Raw genomic sequence first — 17,467 nt, 5'->3', positions numbered from 1 at the left:
GGACTGCCGGATGCAGGGGGAAAGAGGCCTTGGTGCAGAGAAAGAAGCCCTATGGAGGGCACCTCCTGGGGTGTGTGTGTGCAGTGCTAAAGACCTGGAAGAGAGACACATGTTGATCCCGAGAAATGAGGGAGATGTTAAATGGGGGGGGATAGACAGGCATTGGGGGAGGGAAAGCAGCCTAGCGAGATTCCTTGGCAATGAAAAGCACCCAAAGGTGGGGCAGATTGCAAAACCAAGAATGTGCTTTGGGGGGAGAGAGAAGAGCCCCCCCATCTGAGTTCTCTTGGAATCCACCTGGGGAGGTTCTATCGTCCCCCTCATCAAAACGCTCAGGGAGTTCTCGAGGTGAAGAATGAAATCGAGGAAGCATCCAAAATGGGAAATGTAATACAATAGTAACTTCGTTAATGTGGCCATTACTTGAACAGAAAGATTTGTACCAGGGGTAGGAATGGCAAGTGTAGGGATAGGTTCCTACACCAGCTGGTAGATGGTGGGGGCAGCTTCAACAAGGGCTTTAAAGGGTGCCTACCCAGCACCCATACACTCCCCCTCCGAATCCTTAATGCAAAGCAAACACATAGGATGGTCAGCTTCACTCTAGCAAAGTGAAGGCACAGGCTCATCAGTTTATTGATAGCAAACACACAGGATGGTCAGTTTCACCTTAAACTGACCGGCTTGGCTTTGCCAATGATAAACTTTCAAGCAGCAGCAAGAAGGGGGGCAGGCACTGGGTAGGGGAATCTGCCTTGTGGGAAGCCTTGGTGAGGAAAAGCACCCAAAGGTGGGGGTTTGGGGGGAGGCTGGTGAAGCATAAAGAGCTCCAGAGGTCTCCATAAAGAGCAAATAACAATATTTCAAAAACTGCTGATGGTCTTCTCTGAGGACTGAGTGCATCTGCAGAGTAATACTTGGGATGGAGTATAGTAGTTGATTTGCTAGCAGCTACCACAGCGTCACAACTTTTAATGCTGTTCCATCGTTGTAGAGATATGGTGGCATTCTGGACTGGTTGCTGATGCAGGATGTAGACCTTAACGGCTAGTTTCACTGCATGAGAGTAAAATTACGGCTACAGTTAGAACCATTCAGACCCACTGTATACATTAATTTGCATGTTAATATTCTCCCCTTATGTGTTACTGTAGTCTTTGTGCGTGCTTAGATTTGTGTTTCTGCACTGTGTTTGGTTAGTCACTTCGAATTCTATTGTTTCCTTACCGAATTTTCACTTTAACCACATGAAACTATGTATAAATGTAAATACATTTAGGCAGTGCGTATGATATTGTAATTTAAAGGTGTAATTTTAATTTTGCTAGTTGTTTATGTCACTGCTATTGCCATTACATTCAGTGATATACGGGAATTACGATTTACGAGTAACATTAGTACAAAAAACATTACTAAGGATTCTGTATGGTCTGGTACTGGAGGAGGTCCATGGGGGTGACACCATGAGTTACCGCACCGGGTGACACCAACCCTAGTGACGCCACTGCTGCTTGCACTCTCGCCTCCTGCGGCTTCCAGGAACTGGTTTTTAGAAGCATACTGCTTGCACAGCCATTGTGGCTAGTGGCCACTGCTAGCCGTAATGTTCTGTGAATTTGTCTAATCCTCTTTCAAAGCCATCCAAGTTGGGGGCCATCACTGTCTGTTGTGGGAGCGAATCCCAGAGTTTAACTCTGTGCACGTGAGGAAGTCCTTTCTTTTGTCTGTCCTGAATCTTCCAGCATTCAGCTTGATTGCATGTCAAAAAGTTCTCATGTTATATGAAAGGGAGAAAACCTTTCTCTATCCACTTTCTCCGTGCCTTGCATAATTTTGCACACTTCTATCATGTCACCCGTGACTCACCTTTTCTGGTAAACTAAAAAGCCCCAAATGCTGTAACCTCCATCCCCTTGAGCATTCCCCCTCACATGGCTCCAATCCCATTGGCCATCTCCTGTGCCCATTGAATTAGATAAGGTTTCTCTGCCAAGTAACGTGCAAATGAGATTGTAAGGGGGAACTGCTTAGACTCCTGGGAATAGGGCAACAAAGGCTTCCAAGAATCATCACTGGTCTCCTAGAGGTTCTACATCATATACCATTTCCCCCTAGAAAGGCAGGACCCTCCAGATACCCTAACTTCCTCTCCGGGCTTCGGTTGTGAACTTAAACGTCAAACTTGCTGTACAGACAAGCCGATGGTGGCCGGGTTGCAGAGGTTTACTGGCCACTGGCGTTACTATGGAGATAGCCTAGGCTGCATGCAAATGCATCATTATGACATCATGTGTGATGTCACAAGCAGGAGCAGCTCCAAGCCTCAGTGAAGTGACAGTCAGTCAAGACTGGTCTTCATGACAGGTGAGGAAAAGGTAACATTTGGGGCCATGTTAACTTTTCCCATAAGGAAGAGGTTCTGGAAGAACATGCAGAGGTTCTCATGGTCCTTCTCTGTGTATCTTGCAAAGGACACTGCAGCCTTTGGGTGCCCTTCACATCTAAGGTTCTGCTGGTGCCTGCGTACAAAATGGAAGGTGCAAGATAACAAGAGGAGGCTGTTAATGCCATTTTGTAGGGCCAAAACCATTATTTGTTAAAACCATAACTTCAAAGGAAAAGGGGGCAAGACGGGGTTTTTTTTCTTACTGCAAAAGCCCATCTGCCCTCCAGGCAAGGCTCAGCGGCAAACCTGGGTGCAGTCCAGGGGTCTGTTTTGGTTTGTTTGCAGCCCTTGAAAGCAAAGGCATCAGGCAGAAAGGCCCCTTAAGCAGAAAGGACCCCGGAAGAGGGAGAGCTGGAAAGGCCAAGCAGTCTGGCCCAATGGTTTCACCGACTGCCAATTGTTTGGGAAAAATGTAAATGGACTGCCTTCAAGCCGATTCTGACCTTTGGCGACCCTACAAGTAGGGTTTTCATGGTAAGTGGTATTCAGAGGGGGTTTCCCATCGCCTTCCTCTGAGTCTGAGAGGCAGTGACTGGCCGAAGGTCGCCCAGTGAGCTTCATGGCTGTGTGGGGATTCGAACCCGGGTCTCCCAGGTCCTAGTCCAGCACCTTAAACACGATGCCACACTGGCTCTCTACTTTTTTAGGGGAGGGGGTAGAAACCTTCATTAAGTTTTGGGTCCTAGAGAGGCAATCAAAGGTGCAATGAAAAGAAGGAAAAGGGTGTGGGGGGTGAATGGAGGGTTCTGCCTTTGTCGGCCAAGGAGAGAAAGGAGGAGGTTGGAGCGCGCATAGGAAAGAGAGGCGCAAGGAACGGGGTTCACGTGAGAAGAAGGACTTGCTCCTGGGAGAGGGGGGCTTAAGGGAGGGAGGAGCCCCCTCCTCTCTGGGAATCCATAGAAAGTGGGGCGGGGCTGATCCATGCAAAGGGGGGCCGAATGGCCGCCTGGTCTCCCTTGCAAGCTCCACTCCAAAGCCGCCTCCCCGCGCAGGTCAGTCCTGGGGGAAATATGCAGACCAGGCAGTGGGGGGGGGTCAGTCTGGATGTCCTCGATAGGACGCATTTCCTGGGGCAGAAGAGGGAGAGGTGGGGGGGAGGAGCAGTCCTCCGGTGGGTCGAGGAACTGAGCTTTGCTTCCTAGAGAGGCAGGAAGTTTTAATCAAAAGGGGGGGGGAGGAGAGGCACTAGAAGAAGCGGGCGCGGAGAAGGCGGCGCTACGCTGCAGGGTCCGCGCCGGTGCGCGCAAAGGAGTAAGAGGTGCAACATCACCGGGTGTGATGGGGAAGAAGAGGAGGGGGGGAGGAGGAGGGGGGATGGGGCGGCCCTCCAGGGGCTCCCCAGGCAGGGAGGGGGCCTAATCCACTTTCCACTGGATTTCGCCTCCCTCTCTCGCCGCCTCCCTTTGCAGGTCAGCCCAGTCCCCAGGCCGGGCAGGGGGAGAAAGGGGTCCTTGGTGCAGAGGGAGCCGCCTTGCTTGGGGAGATGGCACGGCGGAGAACAGCCCCAGAGCTGGAGGGAGAGCGGCTTTGTTGGGGGGGGGGACGAAGAGAGGCTGATCAGTTTCCCTCCTGCAAGGCAAGAGAAATGCGTTTGAAACCGACCAGCTTCTTTAGAAGCCCTTTAAATTAGTCTCCGGGGAGAGGGGGAGGAAATAGTTAAATGCCACCCCCCTCTCAAGATCAAAGCCCCCCCGGGGGTGGGTCTCAGAGGTATGTATGTGTGTGGGGGGGTGCTGAGGGGCTTGCCTTGGAGAGATCCACTTAGGTGGGAGGGCCTCTGTATCACTATACAATACCCGGGCAATGCTCACAACCACCCTATAAGGTGGGCCAGGGTGACAACCCGTGTCTAGTGCAGTGGTCAGAGATGGGACAGAGGCTCTTTCCCTGCCTGAGGGCCACATTCTCTCATCAACCGCCTTCCAGAGGCCACTTTCCAGTGGGGGGCAGAGACAGGGGGAAAAGTGGGTGGAGCTATGGATGTGACCTTTACCTTTGTAGAATAGGCTACGCTTTTGCCATGCAAAAGTCAGAGGGCTCTTCAATACAAAGACACACAGAGAGAAAGAGAGCACTGGAGGAAAGGGCACAGATGTGAAAGCCTGTAGAAAACCCAGAAAAGGGAGAAGGGAGGGGGAATGCAATGGCTAGATTGACTGGGGTTGGGGGAAGGGAAACGAGGGAAGACCTTCCCAGGCATGGAAGACAGTCTGGGATGAACTGAGGAGGGGTCTGAAAGAGATTTAGGGGCTCAATGTCAAGGCCCCGTGAAGGTCGAGCATCCCGAAGCAAACTTAACCACTTTCTCATTTTGAGCAGTCCCTGGTCACCAAAAGCGTCAGAACGCTTATCGTATTAAAACCCCTAAACTCCAAATTTGCTCCAAGGATGAAATTCCTCCCACCCCCTCTCTGTCCCCTGCAGGGTCCGCAATAACTTTGCAATGACCTCACCTTGAGGGCTGCTCCCCGCTCGAAAGTGCATCGTGGCAACTGCTGCGAGAGGCCCAGAGGTGCCTGCGCTTATGCCTCCTCCTCTTCCGTCTCCGCCACAATGACCTCAGAGGCACCGTCGGGGTCGTCTCTTTCTTGGGGCAGAGTAGAAACGGCTGTACAGCAGCCACCGCAGGTAAGGAAAGAGAATCGGGGAGACGTGGGGGACAGCCTCGGTGCCTCTCCCTGTATTTAGTGGGAAGGGGCTCTGGAAGACAGTGCCCTTTGGTCTCTACTTTGGGCACTACCTCAGCACGGAAGACGAGCCCTGTGGCTGGATCAGGCCAATCAGATGGCCCAATAGGAAGCCCACAAGCAAAGCACCCTCCCCACTTGTGATTCTGAGCGTATTCAGAGGCATCCTGACACCGCCTACCAAGGCAGAGCACAGCCATCCTGGGCCATAGCTACTGGAAGCCTCGTCCTCCATGCATTTGTCTAATCCTCTTTTAAAGCCATCCAAGTTGGTGTCCCTCACTGCATTGATCCAAAGTGGCCTACTTACAGGGGCTGGTAAATCGACCAAAGCCCACATGCACCTACCATGTTACTCCTTCCCCTTTCAGACTGGGAAATTGAGAAAGTAATTGTTAAAACAAAAAGGGATTACAAAGAGCTCCGAAAGGATCTCTGCAAATGGAATTTATTTATTTATTTATTTATTCAATGTATTCAATGTAAAAAAGTGCAAAGTGATGCACATTGGAGCCAAAAATCTTAATTTAACATATATACTGATTGGGTCTGAACTGGTGGAGACTGAACAAGAATGAGATCATAGAATCATAGAATAGTAGAGTTGGAAGCGGTCTATAAGGCTATCAAGTCCAAGATCTTGGGGTTGTAGTGGACAGCTCGATGAAGATGTGGACCCAGTATGCGGCAGCTGTGAAAAAGGCAAATTCCATGCTAGGGATCATTAGGAAAGGTATTGAAAATAAAACTGCCGATATTATAATGCTGTTGTATAAATCTACAGTGTAGCCACATTTGGAATACTGTGTACAATTCTGGTCGCCTCACCTCTAAAAGGATATTGTAGTGCTGGAAATGGTTCAGAAAAGGGCAACCAGAATGATCAGGGAGATGGAGTGACTCCCCTATGAGAAAAAGTGGCAGCATGACTTCCGGGAAGGGTGACTTCGCTTGTGCCTGCTTTTGGGACGGGCTCCCGCCTCAAAAGAAGCTTATTCAGATATAAATCAGTCAGAACATTTTTTTTTTTGACTGATGAAATTTCTCCCGGGCAGGGAGAAACGTAGAGATCAACCTCAAAGCCTGTTTTTGTTGGGAGGACTGGATTTCATTAATTTATGAGATAAGGTCCAGCCAACAATGCCGGACGGACTTCCTAACAAGCTCTATCTGCTTAAGCGATACGTTTATCTTTTCTTGAAAGAGAGAACGGACTAACAGGCAAGCACCCTTCTTTCTATTATTTTTTTTACTTGGTTTAAATTGTTGCAGCAAAAGGAGATTTGTCAGATTGATCGGCTTTGGACAACTTCTGGGTGAGATATAGCTCTTCTCTGTTATTCACGAAATTAACAGCTTATCTCTGTTTCTGTCGCAAAAAGCTGTCCTGGAAGTGCATTCTAAAGATAATAAACAGAAGAGGGATTTCTATTTCTGATTTCTATTCCGAGGAATATTATATTGTCTGGGACTATTCTCTTTTTGGTCTATTTTATTTTGACGAATCTGCTTCTTCACGACGCCACTAACTGTTTTGATGCTGGGAACTAAATTTATTTTGCATTCTTGAACATAGAGAGATAAGGCAGGTTGCTCTGTTTATACTGTGATGTCATCAAGCCTGGAATATTAACCCAATTGTTGCTGAAATAAGAAGTGGTTCTTCTTGATTTTTGTTTTGCTTTGTTTTCGTGGTTTTAAAAATGGCAATCAAGAAAGTGGCTGAGAATCTGGAAGTAATTATGTTTCAGAAAATAATGGATGAGATTGAGATAACGAAACAAACCCTGCGACAGGGTAGTAAGGAGCTGAAAATTGAACTGAGCAAAATGACGCAGGAGTTTAAAGAAATAGGGGACCCTGTGAGAGAGGAGAATGAGATCAGAGATGAGAAAAGAAAAAATAAAGGGAAGATACAAGCCCTGGAGATTGGAACAAATGTGGAATTGGAAAAAGATCTGGAGTTTATGGATTTTAGAAATAAAATCTACTGTTTGGAATTTAACGTTATCTCTGAAGAAATTAATGAAGATATTAGAGATAAAGTTATCAATGGCTTGGATAATCTTCTGGACTGGAATGATGTGATGGAGCTTGATATAGAGAAAATCTATGGAATTAACTGCAGTCATGTGACAATGGAAAAACTCTTAAGAGATGAGCCAGTGCATTTTCTAAAAAAGAAGAACACAGATATGAATTTACAACAATGTTTCAGCAACTTATTCAGAATGGATGGCAAGAAAATATTTGGGATAGAGGAAATTCCCATCAGACTCTTATTATATGACTATGGCTACAACAGCAAGATTATTATGGAATACTGATAATGGAAGATTGGACACTGAAATTACTGGACTTAACAGGACTATTGAAGATGGAAGATGGAACTAATAGGGATAATGGAATAATGGCTATTGAAATTATTGGACCTAACAGATTCTGATGAGATGGATTAATCGAAATGTTTATTTGGACTATGATTATGACAATAAGATTATTATAATTATTAACGAGATGGATTAATTGACATGTTTATTTGGAGAAAAATTGATAGATATATTTCTTAAAGAATTGAAACCTCTCTTTGACTTTTTGTGGAAAGAATAAAGTAATGTTTATGAGATTTGATGATTAATTAAGATAACTACTGGAGGAAAGTGATTTTATAATATGATTTAAGAGACAGGATTGTTATATATTGTAGACCTATAACTGATTTGATATGTGACAAATGGGAAGTCAACATTTTATTTTTTTTTGTTTAATCATTTTTGTTTTGTTTTGTTTTTTGTCTTTGAATGTTTTATGATTTTGTTTTCTATGTTTTATGAAAATTTGAATAAAAATTATTGTAAAAAAAAAAAAAAGAAAAAGTGGCAGCATTTGGGGCTTTTTATCTTAGAGAAAGGGCAAATCAGAGGTGACATGATAGAAGTGTATAAAATTATGCATGGCATGGAAAAATTAGATAGAGAAAACTTCTTCTCCCTCTCTCATGACGCTAGAACTTGTGGACATCGAATTAAGCTGGACGTTGCTCCCACAAGAGGCAGTGCTGGCCACCAGTCTGGATGGCTTTAAAGAAGATTAGACAGATCAATCAAGGCCGAGGCCATCACTGGCTACGAGCCACGATGGCTGTGCCCTGCCTCCATAGTAGGAGGCAGCATGCTTCTGAAAACCAGTTGCCGGAAGCCGCAAGAGGGGAGAGCGCTCTTACACTCAGGTCCTGCTTGTGGGCTTCCCATCGGGGCATCTGGTTGGCCACTGAGAGAACAGGATGCTGGACTAGTTGGGCCACTGGCCTGATCCAGCATCCTTATGTTCTTAAATCATTGTTTTGTCATCTTCCTCTTCTTCTTCCAGGGTCTGGTGACCTTTGGGGACATAGCTGCATCGTTCAGTGAGGAGAAATGGGCTCTGCTGGAGCCAGGCCAAGGAGCTCTGCACAGGGAAGTCATGAAGGAGAACTATGAAACTGTGGCCTCTCTTGGTAAGGAGCCGTTTTTTTCCCTGACTGATTTTGAAAGTGTGAATTTGCAATTTGTGCCCTTTATCCCTGCAGTCAAGGCGGCTGTTACACCTTGGTGATGTGCCCTGGACACCTGCTTGGCATGGTTCGCTCCCTGGCATCTTCACTGGGGAATGGGTACAAACGCTGTCCTTGACAAGTTTCTCCCTACACCCCCACTGCTGGACTCCTTTTCACGTGCAAACTATAGCTGAGTGATAAACTGGAAGTTGAAATAAGGCTGCAGTCTCAAGCATGCTTACTTGAACAGTGACCATGTATTTTTGTAATAATTATTTCATCTGAAATTCGTATATCCCGCCCTTTCTCCTATTTGGAGCTCGTGGATTTGGGGCAAAGTGTCACCACTATGCTGACAGCTCTCAACTCTTTCTCTTCCATCGGTGCCAGGATGGGCAGTGCGAGTCCTGAACCAATGTCTGGAGGTGGTAAAGCGGGCTGCAACCTTCTTGTTTTGGATGTGGTGCTCCTCTGCCTCAGACCAGTCACTGTTCAAGCTGCTGTCAATTGGGGTCCGTTGTTGTTATTGCTCGGAGTAGAGGAGCCATATATTGCGAAGATCCCTTTCCTGCTCCTGCTGCCTTGGCTGCTCCTGCCTCAGACACTGCTCAGGACAGGAGCATTCATATAACACATGCCGTTATATTTCCCTTTCAGAAATCTAACATCTTTCACAACTGATTATTTTTTTCAAACTAAGACACTGAAGTGCTGATGGTGTTTCTATCTATGTAAATATGTTGCAGTAGCTTGAATCTTACCAGAGAATTGTAACTCTGAAGCGCATCTCTGGCTTGCTTATTGTGGGAGAAAGAGGGATGGTTCCCAGGCTCACTTTTGCTTTTTGTGTGTTAAAATGATATGGCCCAAATGAAAACAGCTGGCTGTGTCATCTTCAACGGGCCTTTCAAACTGCGCTTCATGTTCAGTGAGCACATGCTCGCAAGTGCCAGACTGCTGCCGCTGCGACCATAAAGGCTCTGTCCTGTTCATGGGGGTGCGGGAGTTATAAATTAAATTAATAATAATAATAATAAAGACCATAATTATACCTCCTCTTAGCTTTAAGAGGCTCGGTTTGGACTGGGTAAATGTTTTGTGGTCAAAAGTAACTAGTGTTGTCTGTTTCCTTGGAAGAATCTGACCTCAGTTCCTGCTGGGAAGAAGAGAAATATCCGTTTAACCAGGATCTCAAAGAAGAGGAGGCATCAGCAGGTAGCTGCTTAGCCTGTTATGGGGCCCTCTTTGGTGTTGGGAATAGACACCGATAGTTCCTGTGTAACATCATTCCTGGCAGATTATTATTTTTATGTATTGATTGTATTTGTTTATTAAATTTATAAGCCTGCTGGAATATATATGTATATGTTACTTGTTTGTGGAAAACCTCTTAGTGGTTTACAAAAAACATTCAAATTATCAATAAAAACACTTAAAAAGAAGTAATTCAAAATATTTTTTCAAAAAAATTAAAACCAGTAGGCGAAAAAGAAATTAAAACACATTATCTGCCTCAATTCCTGCTCCAGCTGGGAGGAAATAATAATAAATAAATAATAATTCCTCAGGCACCCTTCCTGCACAAATTAGTTCAGACACAGGGATCTGCCTTATATCTTCTGCTGTGAAAATGTTGTTGTTATGTGCCTCCAAGTCGACCACGACCCATGGCGACCCTATGAATCAGCGACCTCCAAGAGCATCTATCATGAACCACCCTGTGCAGATCTTGTAAGTTCAGGTCTGTGGCTTCCTTTATGGAATCAATCCATCTCTTGTTTGGCCTTCCTTCTTTTCTACTCCCTTCTGTTTTTCCCATTATCTTTTCTAATGAATCATGTCTTCTCATGATGTGTCCAAAGTACAATAACCTGTTTCATCATTTTAGCTTCTTTTTTTTATTTGTCTTTTTCGCAGTCCATGGTATCCGCAAAGCTGTCCTCCAACACCACAATTCAAATGAGTTGATTTTTCTTTTATCCACTTTTTTCACTGTCCAACTTTCACATAAAATAAAATAAATATCCATACATAGAGATCGGGAATACCATGGTCTGAATGATCCTGACTTTAGTGTTCAGTGATACATTTTTGCATTTGAGGACCTTTTCTAGTTCTCTCACAGCTGCCCTCCCCAGTCCTAGCCTTCTTCTGATTTCTTGACTATTGTCTCCATTTTGGTTAATGACTGTGCCGAGGTATTGATAATCCTTGACAAGTTCAATGTCCTCATTGTCAACTGTAAAGCTACATAAATCTTCTGTTGTCATTACTTCAGTCTTTTTGACGTTCAGCTGTAGTCCTGCTTTTGTGCTTTCCTCTTTAACTTTCATCAGCATTCTTTTCAAATCATTACTGGTTTCCGCTAGTAGTATGGTATCATCTGCATATCTTAAATTACTGATATTTCTCCCTCCAATTTTCATACCTCCTTCATCTTGGTCCATTCCTGCTTTTCGTAGGATATGTTCTGCGTATAGATTAAATAAAGAGGGTGATAAAATACACCCCTGTCTCACACCCTTTCCGATGGGGAACCAATTGGTTTCTCCATATTCTGTTCTTACGGGAGCCTCTTGTGCAGAGTGTAGGTTGCGCATCAGGACAATCAGATGCTGTCGCACCCCCATTTCTTTTCAGGCATTCCATAGTTTTTCATGATCTACACAGTCAAAGGCTTTGCTGTAATCTATAACGCACAGGGTGATTTCCTTGTGAAATTCCTTGGTCTGTTCCATTATCCAATGTGTGTTTGCTAAATGGTCTCTTGTGCCTCTTCCCTTTCTAAATAAAGCTTGGACGTCTGGCATTTTTCGCTCCATATATGGCAAGAGCCTTTGTTGTAGAATCTTGAGCATTACTTTACTTGCATGGGATATTAAGGCAATAGTTTGATAATTACTGCATTCCCTGGGATCCCCTTTCTTTGGAATTGGGATGTATATTGAACGCTTCCAGTCTGTGGGCCATTGTTTAGTTTTCCATATTTCTTGACAGATTTTTGTCAAAGTTTGGACGGATTCAGTCTCAGTTGCCTGTAGCAACTCTATTGGTATGCCATCTATTCCTGGTGATTTATTTCTTCCAAGTATTTTAAGAGCAGCTTTCGCCTCGCATTCTAAAATTTCTGGTTCTTCATCATACGGTTCCTCCGTGAATGAATCTGCCATCCAGGCATCTCTTATAGAGTTCTTCAGTGTATTGCTTCCATCTTCCTTTTATTTCATCTCAGTCAGTCAGTGTGTTTCCCTGTTGATTATTCAACATCCCTACTCTTGGTTTAAATTTCCCTTTCATTTCTCTAATCTTTTGGAATAGGACTCTTGTTCTTCCCATTTTGTTGTCCTTTTCTATTTCTATACAATAACTATTGTAATAGTTTGCTCTGATAACATCTCTGACTTCATTCCATAGTTCTTCTGGTTCTCTGTCAACTAAGTCTAAAGCCTCAAACCTGTTCCTTATTCAATCTTTATATTCTTCTGGGATGTTATTTAAATTGTATTTTGGCATGATGATTGCTTTGTTGGTTGTCTTTAGCTTTACTCTGATTTTCTTTAGGACCAGTTCACGATATGTACCGCAGTCTGCTCCTGGTCTTTTTTCCGCAGAAAGTATGGAACTTCTCCATCTTCTACTACCAATTATATAATCAATTTGATTTCTATATTGACCATTTGGTGATGTCCATGTGTACAGTCGTCTTTTCGGTTGCTCAAAACATGTCTTCGCAAGAAACAAATTATTGGCTTCACAGAATTCAATAAGTCTTTCTCCTGCTTCATTTCTGTCACCTAAGTCCCATTTCCCCACAATTCCTAGTTCTTCTCTGTTCACTACTTTTGCATTCCAATCCCCCTTGATTATCAGCACATCTTGTTTTGGTGTGTGATCAATTTCTTCCTGTACTTCTGCTTAAAATCTCTCCAATTCCTCTTCTTCTGTGTTTGCCGTCGGAGCATAGACTTGGATGATGGTTATGTTGATAGGTTTCCCATTTAATCTCATTGATATCACTCACTCCGACCTTGCGTTGTAGCTCCACATTCAGTCTCAGTAGCTTGTAGCAACTCTACTGGTATGCCATCAATTCCTGGTGGTTTGTTTCTTCCAAGTATTATAAGAGCAGCTTTCACCTAGCATTCTAAAATGTCTAGTTCTTCATCATACGGTTCCTCCGTGAATGAATCTGTCATCCTGGCATCTCTTATAGAGTTCTTCAGTGTATTGATTCAGCTGAAGAGAGGAATGAGGAAGGGGAGAGACTGGCAGGTAACAATTTTAAAAATGTCTTGGGAAAGGTAATAATGGGAGCAGAACTGTTGTGCTTATTAGGCCAAATTCAGGTGTCAGTAAAATACACATCCAGCTGTGTGTTAACAGAGGAGTTCAGTTCAGAGTCATGGGCCGTTCCTGCCTTTGGGGAAAGGCCATAGCTGAGTGGTGGAGCATTTACTTTGCATGCCAAAGGTCCTGGGTTCAGTCTGTGGCATCTCCAGCTACGGGTGGAAAGGGCCCATCTGAAATTCGGCAGAGCCACTCGTGGCCAGTGTGGAGAGCACTGACTACATAGACCAATTTATTTATTTATTTATTTAATTTAATTTATATACCGCCCAAAGCCAAAAAGGCTCTCTGGGCGGTGTACATAAGAGATAAAACAAGCACCAATGAACTTATCTTCCTGCATTTGTATCTAAATGTCACGTTTGACTGCAGCCAAGTCCAGTGGTATTGCAGAGTATAGTTTTGTTAAAATCGATACCACACTTGTGTCACATCTGTACCTAGTGACATCAGGTGGGATATGGAAGAGGCAGGAATTGTTCTTTGAGACTGCAGTGAACTCAGAAAGCAATTTCAATTTCAGCTAGGCACAGAAAGAGAAACTGGGGAAATCGTTGGGCTTTATCCGTTATGAGATGCTGTTACTGCATTGAAATACAAATGAGATTTTTCTGTTTTTTCCCCTCCTCCACCCTCTGGCCCAGCAGATGATGAACAGCACAGTGAAAATTACAGGGAGCCGCAGATGGTGTCACTGGCAACAGGCAAGCATGAAGCAGGAAAAGAGATGATTGGAAATGAAAGAGGACAGAAAAGGTGTGAAGGAAACGTGTCAAAGAATTGGAGAAAGAAATCATCTACTTCCAAAGGTGATGGCACCCATAAGCCTCTGACGCTACAGGGAGATCACAAAAGAAAAAGCAGGAAAATGTATCCAGTGATTGTGGAAGCTTTCAGAGATATATCGGATCTAAACAGGGATTACAGAATCCATGAAGGAGAGAAAAGATATAAATGCATGGAGTGTGGGAAGAGCTTTAATGTGAGTGGCAGCCTTACTAAACATCAAAGAACGCACACAGGGGAGAAACCATTTAAATGCATGGAATGCGGGAAAAGCTTCAGTGTGAGAAATCGTCTTAATAATCATCACAGAACCCACACAGGGGAGAAACCATTTAAATGCATGGAGTGTGGAAAATGTTTCAGTCACAATGGTCACTTCACTTTACATCAAAGAACCCATACAGGGGAAAAGCCATTTCAGTGCATGGAGTGTGGAAAGTGCTTTAGTCAGAATGCTCACCTCATTTTACATCAAAGAACCCACACAGGGGAGAAGCCATTTAAATGCATGGAATGTGGAAAGTGCTTCACTGACAATAGTAACCTCACTAAACATCAAAGAACCCACACAGGGGAGAAACCATTTAAATGTATGAACTGTGGAAAAAGCTTCCGTGATAGCAATCAACTTACGTTACATCAAAGAATGCACACAGGGGAGAAACCATTTAAATGCTTGGAATGTGGAAAGAGCTTCAGTCAGAATAGTTACCTTACTGTACACGAAAGAATCCATACAGGGGAGAAACCATTTAAATGCAATGAATGTGGAAAGCGCTTCAGTGATATTGGTAGCAGTACTTCACATCAAAGAACTCACACGGGGGAGAAACCCTTTAAATGCATGGAATGTGGAAAGAGCTTCTGTCAGGGCCATCAACTTACTGCACATCACAGAACCCACACAGGATTGAAACCATTTAAATGCATGGAATGTGGAAAGTGCTTCAGTGTCAATGGTAGCCTCACTAAACACCAAAGAACCCACACGGGGGAGAAGCCATTTAAATGCTTGGAATGCGGAAAGTGCTTCAGTCGGAATAGTAACCTTACTGTACACGAAAGAATCCATACAGGGGAGAAGCCATTTAAATGCATGGAATGTGGAAAGTGCTTCAGTGATATTAGTACCCGTACTTCACATCAAAGAACTCACACGGGGGAGAAACCATTTAAATGCATGGAATGTGGAAAGAGCTTCTGTCAGAGCCATCAACTTACTGCACATCACAGAACCCACACAGGGGAGAAACCATTTAAATGCAGAGAGTGTGGAAAGAGCTTCAGTCAGAGCAATCAACTTACTACACATCACAGAACCCACACAGGATTGAAACCATTTAAATGCATGGAATGTGGAAAGAGCTTCATTGCCGGGAGTAACCTTGCACGTCATCAAAGAACGCACACACAGGAGAAATCATTTAAGTGCATGGAATGTGGAAAGAGCTTCCGCCAGAGCAGTCACCTTACTGCACACCAAAGGGAAGAAACCATTTTAATGCAGGCAGTGTGGGAAGAGTTTCCGTGTAAGGAGTAACCCTACAAACCTTTTAAGGGGAGATCTTTATCCCAGTCTGTATCAGTATTAGATTGTATCTCTCCCCTTCAATATTAGATAAGTACCATCTCTATTATCTTTTTGGTGCCTACTGAAGATCTTCCTCTTTCATCTAGCCGTACTTATCCCAGTCTGCGTCTCTGTTGGAATTACTTTTTAAGATCTTTTTAAAGCTTTTCTTTTTTCAAAAGATGTTTTGTATTAATATATTTTAAAGTATGTTTTTAAAGAAGTTTTAGAATGAATGAATTCTTTATTATACAATCATAGATCCATAGTGCAAACATAGCAAAATTAAAAAACCATATACAATTTACAGAATTTAAAATAATTTACTTCCTAAAATCCAAGGAAAGAACCTGATTATTACGAATAGACTGGGCTATATAAAACATTTTTTGCTACATGTTCAGTAATAGCCTTATCTTTATCTGATAGTAAATATTGTGTTAACCACCTTTGGGGTTTATCAGAAAAGGTGATTATTAATGGGTGGATAATTTTTATCCTTGCGTCACAATAAAACTCACATACAAAAAGAACATGTTCGATAGTTTCAACCACTTTTAACTTGCAACTACATAAACAATTTTGGAGAGGAAAGCCTTGGAAGCGACCTGATAGAAGTGAAGAGGGTAAGCAATTAAATCTCACTCTGGAAAACAAAAATCTATAATTTGGAAAGGTTAGCTCTTCTAAGTATTGTGCTGGGAGTGGGAAACGAAAATTTAAACCAAAGTGAGAAGGCGAGCAAGATGTATGTGCCTTTGAAAATAGGTACTGACGATCCAAATCCTTTATTCTTTGACTTATAGTACTGTTGGCTATCACTAAGTCCCAGGACGCCAAGAGGTCCAAAGAGAGCCCTATATAATTTAGTTTTTCATTAAAGTTCTTGGACCAGGACCAGGAGCTCACAAAAGGGTCCTTTCAAATTAAATGGAGATATCCCAAAGAGGGTCCAGTATATACCATCCTGGCCCAGAATCTAAAGGCAATCAGCCAAGCTGTACATTCGATTGAGGCAATTCCTGCCTCAAGTTGGAGACCTGTTGAAGAAACACAGCTTGGGAGGCCAAATATAGTCCGTAAAAAACTTGATGCCACTAGTTCAACATTTCTATTAAAATTAGTTATCCATATTGGAATGCCATAAAGGAGTTGTGAAAGTATTTTGGCTTTAAAATTTTTAAAGCAGCTGGAATGTAACGTCCTCCTCTAGTGTAAAAAAATCTAGAGGTGGCTTTTGAAGTGTTATGCACTACAAGAATTGCAGGCCGCATATGGGGCGACCAAGATAAGGATGAACAAAATGTTACACCAAGATATTTAAATTTTTTAACCTGCTCATATGTTTGCCCTTTTACTTTCCAATATTTATTAGATTGTTTCCGGGAAAAAACCATTATCTTGGACTTTGTGTAGTTAATGCTAAGAAGGTTTCTTTCACAATACGTCATAAAGATACTTAGTAAGCGTTTAAGTCCAATTTCCGAAAAGCATAGCAATACCGTATCATCCGCATAAAGTAGCAGAGGACATCTCTCCTCTGCAATTTGGGGGAAGTGTAAATTTTCAGCACCACATTTGTTTCTCAGATCATTAAGAAAAAAGTTAAATAAAGCAGGGGCCAATACACATCCTTGGCGCACTCCAATGTTTGCTAAAATCGGTTTAGTCATGCTACCGTCTAACCCATATTGCACCCTAAGGGAAGTATTTTGGTAGAGTCGAGAGATTAGAAATAGAAGGCGCTTATCAATAGATGACTTACTCAGTTTAGCCCATAATAGTTCACGAGGTACTGAATCAAATGCTGTCTTTAGATCCATAAAGGCAACATAAAGGCTTCTGTTAATACCATTAGTATACTTTTCTGCCAAGTATCTTAATACTAGGCAGTGGTCATTGGTAGATTTATTTTTTCTGAATCCTGCCTGTTCTTGGCCTAATATTTTTTCCTCCTCTAACCAACGTTGTAGCCTAACATTAAAAAGGCTCGCATAGACTTTACCTACAACCGATAAAAGACTAATGGGCCTATAGTTTGCTGGATCGCTTCTGTCGCCTTTTTTATGAATTGGTGTTACTATTGCCTCTAACCA

General features: G+C 43.3%; 1 protein-coding gene across 6 annotated transcripts; it reads left to right on the top strand.

The window, feature by feature from the left end:
- The first annotated feature begins 3,617 nt into the window (after positions 1–3,617).
- On the top strand, positions 3,618–15,992 carry LOC133381824 (zinc finger protein OZF-like). 6 transcript variants are annotated; one of them, XM_061621320.1, is made up of 5 exons: positions 3,618–3,704; positions 4,871–5,074; positions 8,503–8,629; positions 9,806–9,883; positions 13,663–15,992. In XM_061621320.1, exons 2-5 carry the CDS (start codon positions 5,000–5,002, stop codon positions 15,339–15,341), a joined length of 1,959 nt encoding a protein of 652 aa, XP_061477304.1. In that variant the 5' UTR covers positions 3,618–3,704; positions 4,871–4,999; the 3' UTR covers positions 15,342–15,992. The 6 variants fall into 6 exon arrangements, with proteins under 6 accessions (XP_061477304.1, XP_061477302.1, XP_061477303.1 ...); XM_061621318.1 differs by having other exon boundaries at positions 13,660–15,992; XM_061621319.1 differs by having other exon boundaries at positions 3,620–3,697; positions 13,660–15,992.
- The last annotated feature ends 1,475 nt before the right edge of the window (positions 15,993–17,467 follow it).

The sequence above is a fragment of the Rhineura floridana genome, chromosome 3 (genome assembly GCF_030035675.1).
Source record: "Rhineura floridana isolate rRhiFlo1 chromosome 3, rRhiFlo1.hap2, whole genome shotgun sequence".
In the NCBI taxonomy this organism is placed as follows: domain Eukaryota; kingdom Metazoa; phylum Chordata; class Lepidosauria; order Squamata; family Rhineuridae; genus Rhineura; species Rhineura floridana.
The sequence above is the reverse complement of the archived record's forward strand: the minus strand, read 5'-3'. Positions and strand labels throughout refer to the sequence as shown.

Excerpts from the sequence above, each read along its gene's own strand:
- LOC133381824 (XM_061621318.1), top strand. The coding sequence starts at position 5,000 with ATGACCTCAGAGGCACCGTCGGGGTCGTCTCTTTCTTGGGGCAGAGTA. Across the intron at positions 5,075-8,502 it reads CTGTACAGCAGCCACCGCAG|GGTCTGGTGACCTTTGGGGA; the intron begins GTAAGGAAAGAG and ends TTCTTCTTCCAG. Across the intron at positions 8,630-9,805 it reads TGAAACTGTGGCCTCTCTTG|AATCTGACCTCAGTTCCTGC; the intron begins GTAAGGAGCCGT and ends TTTCCTTGGAAG.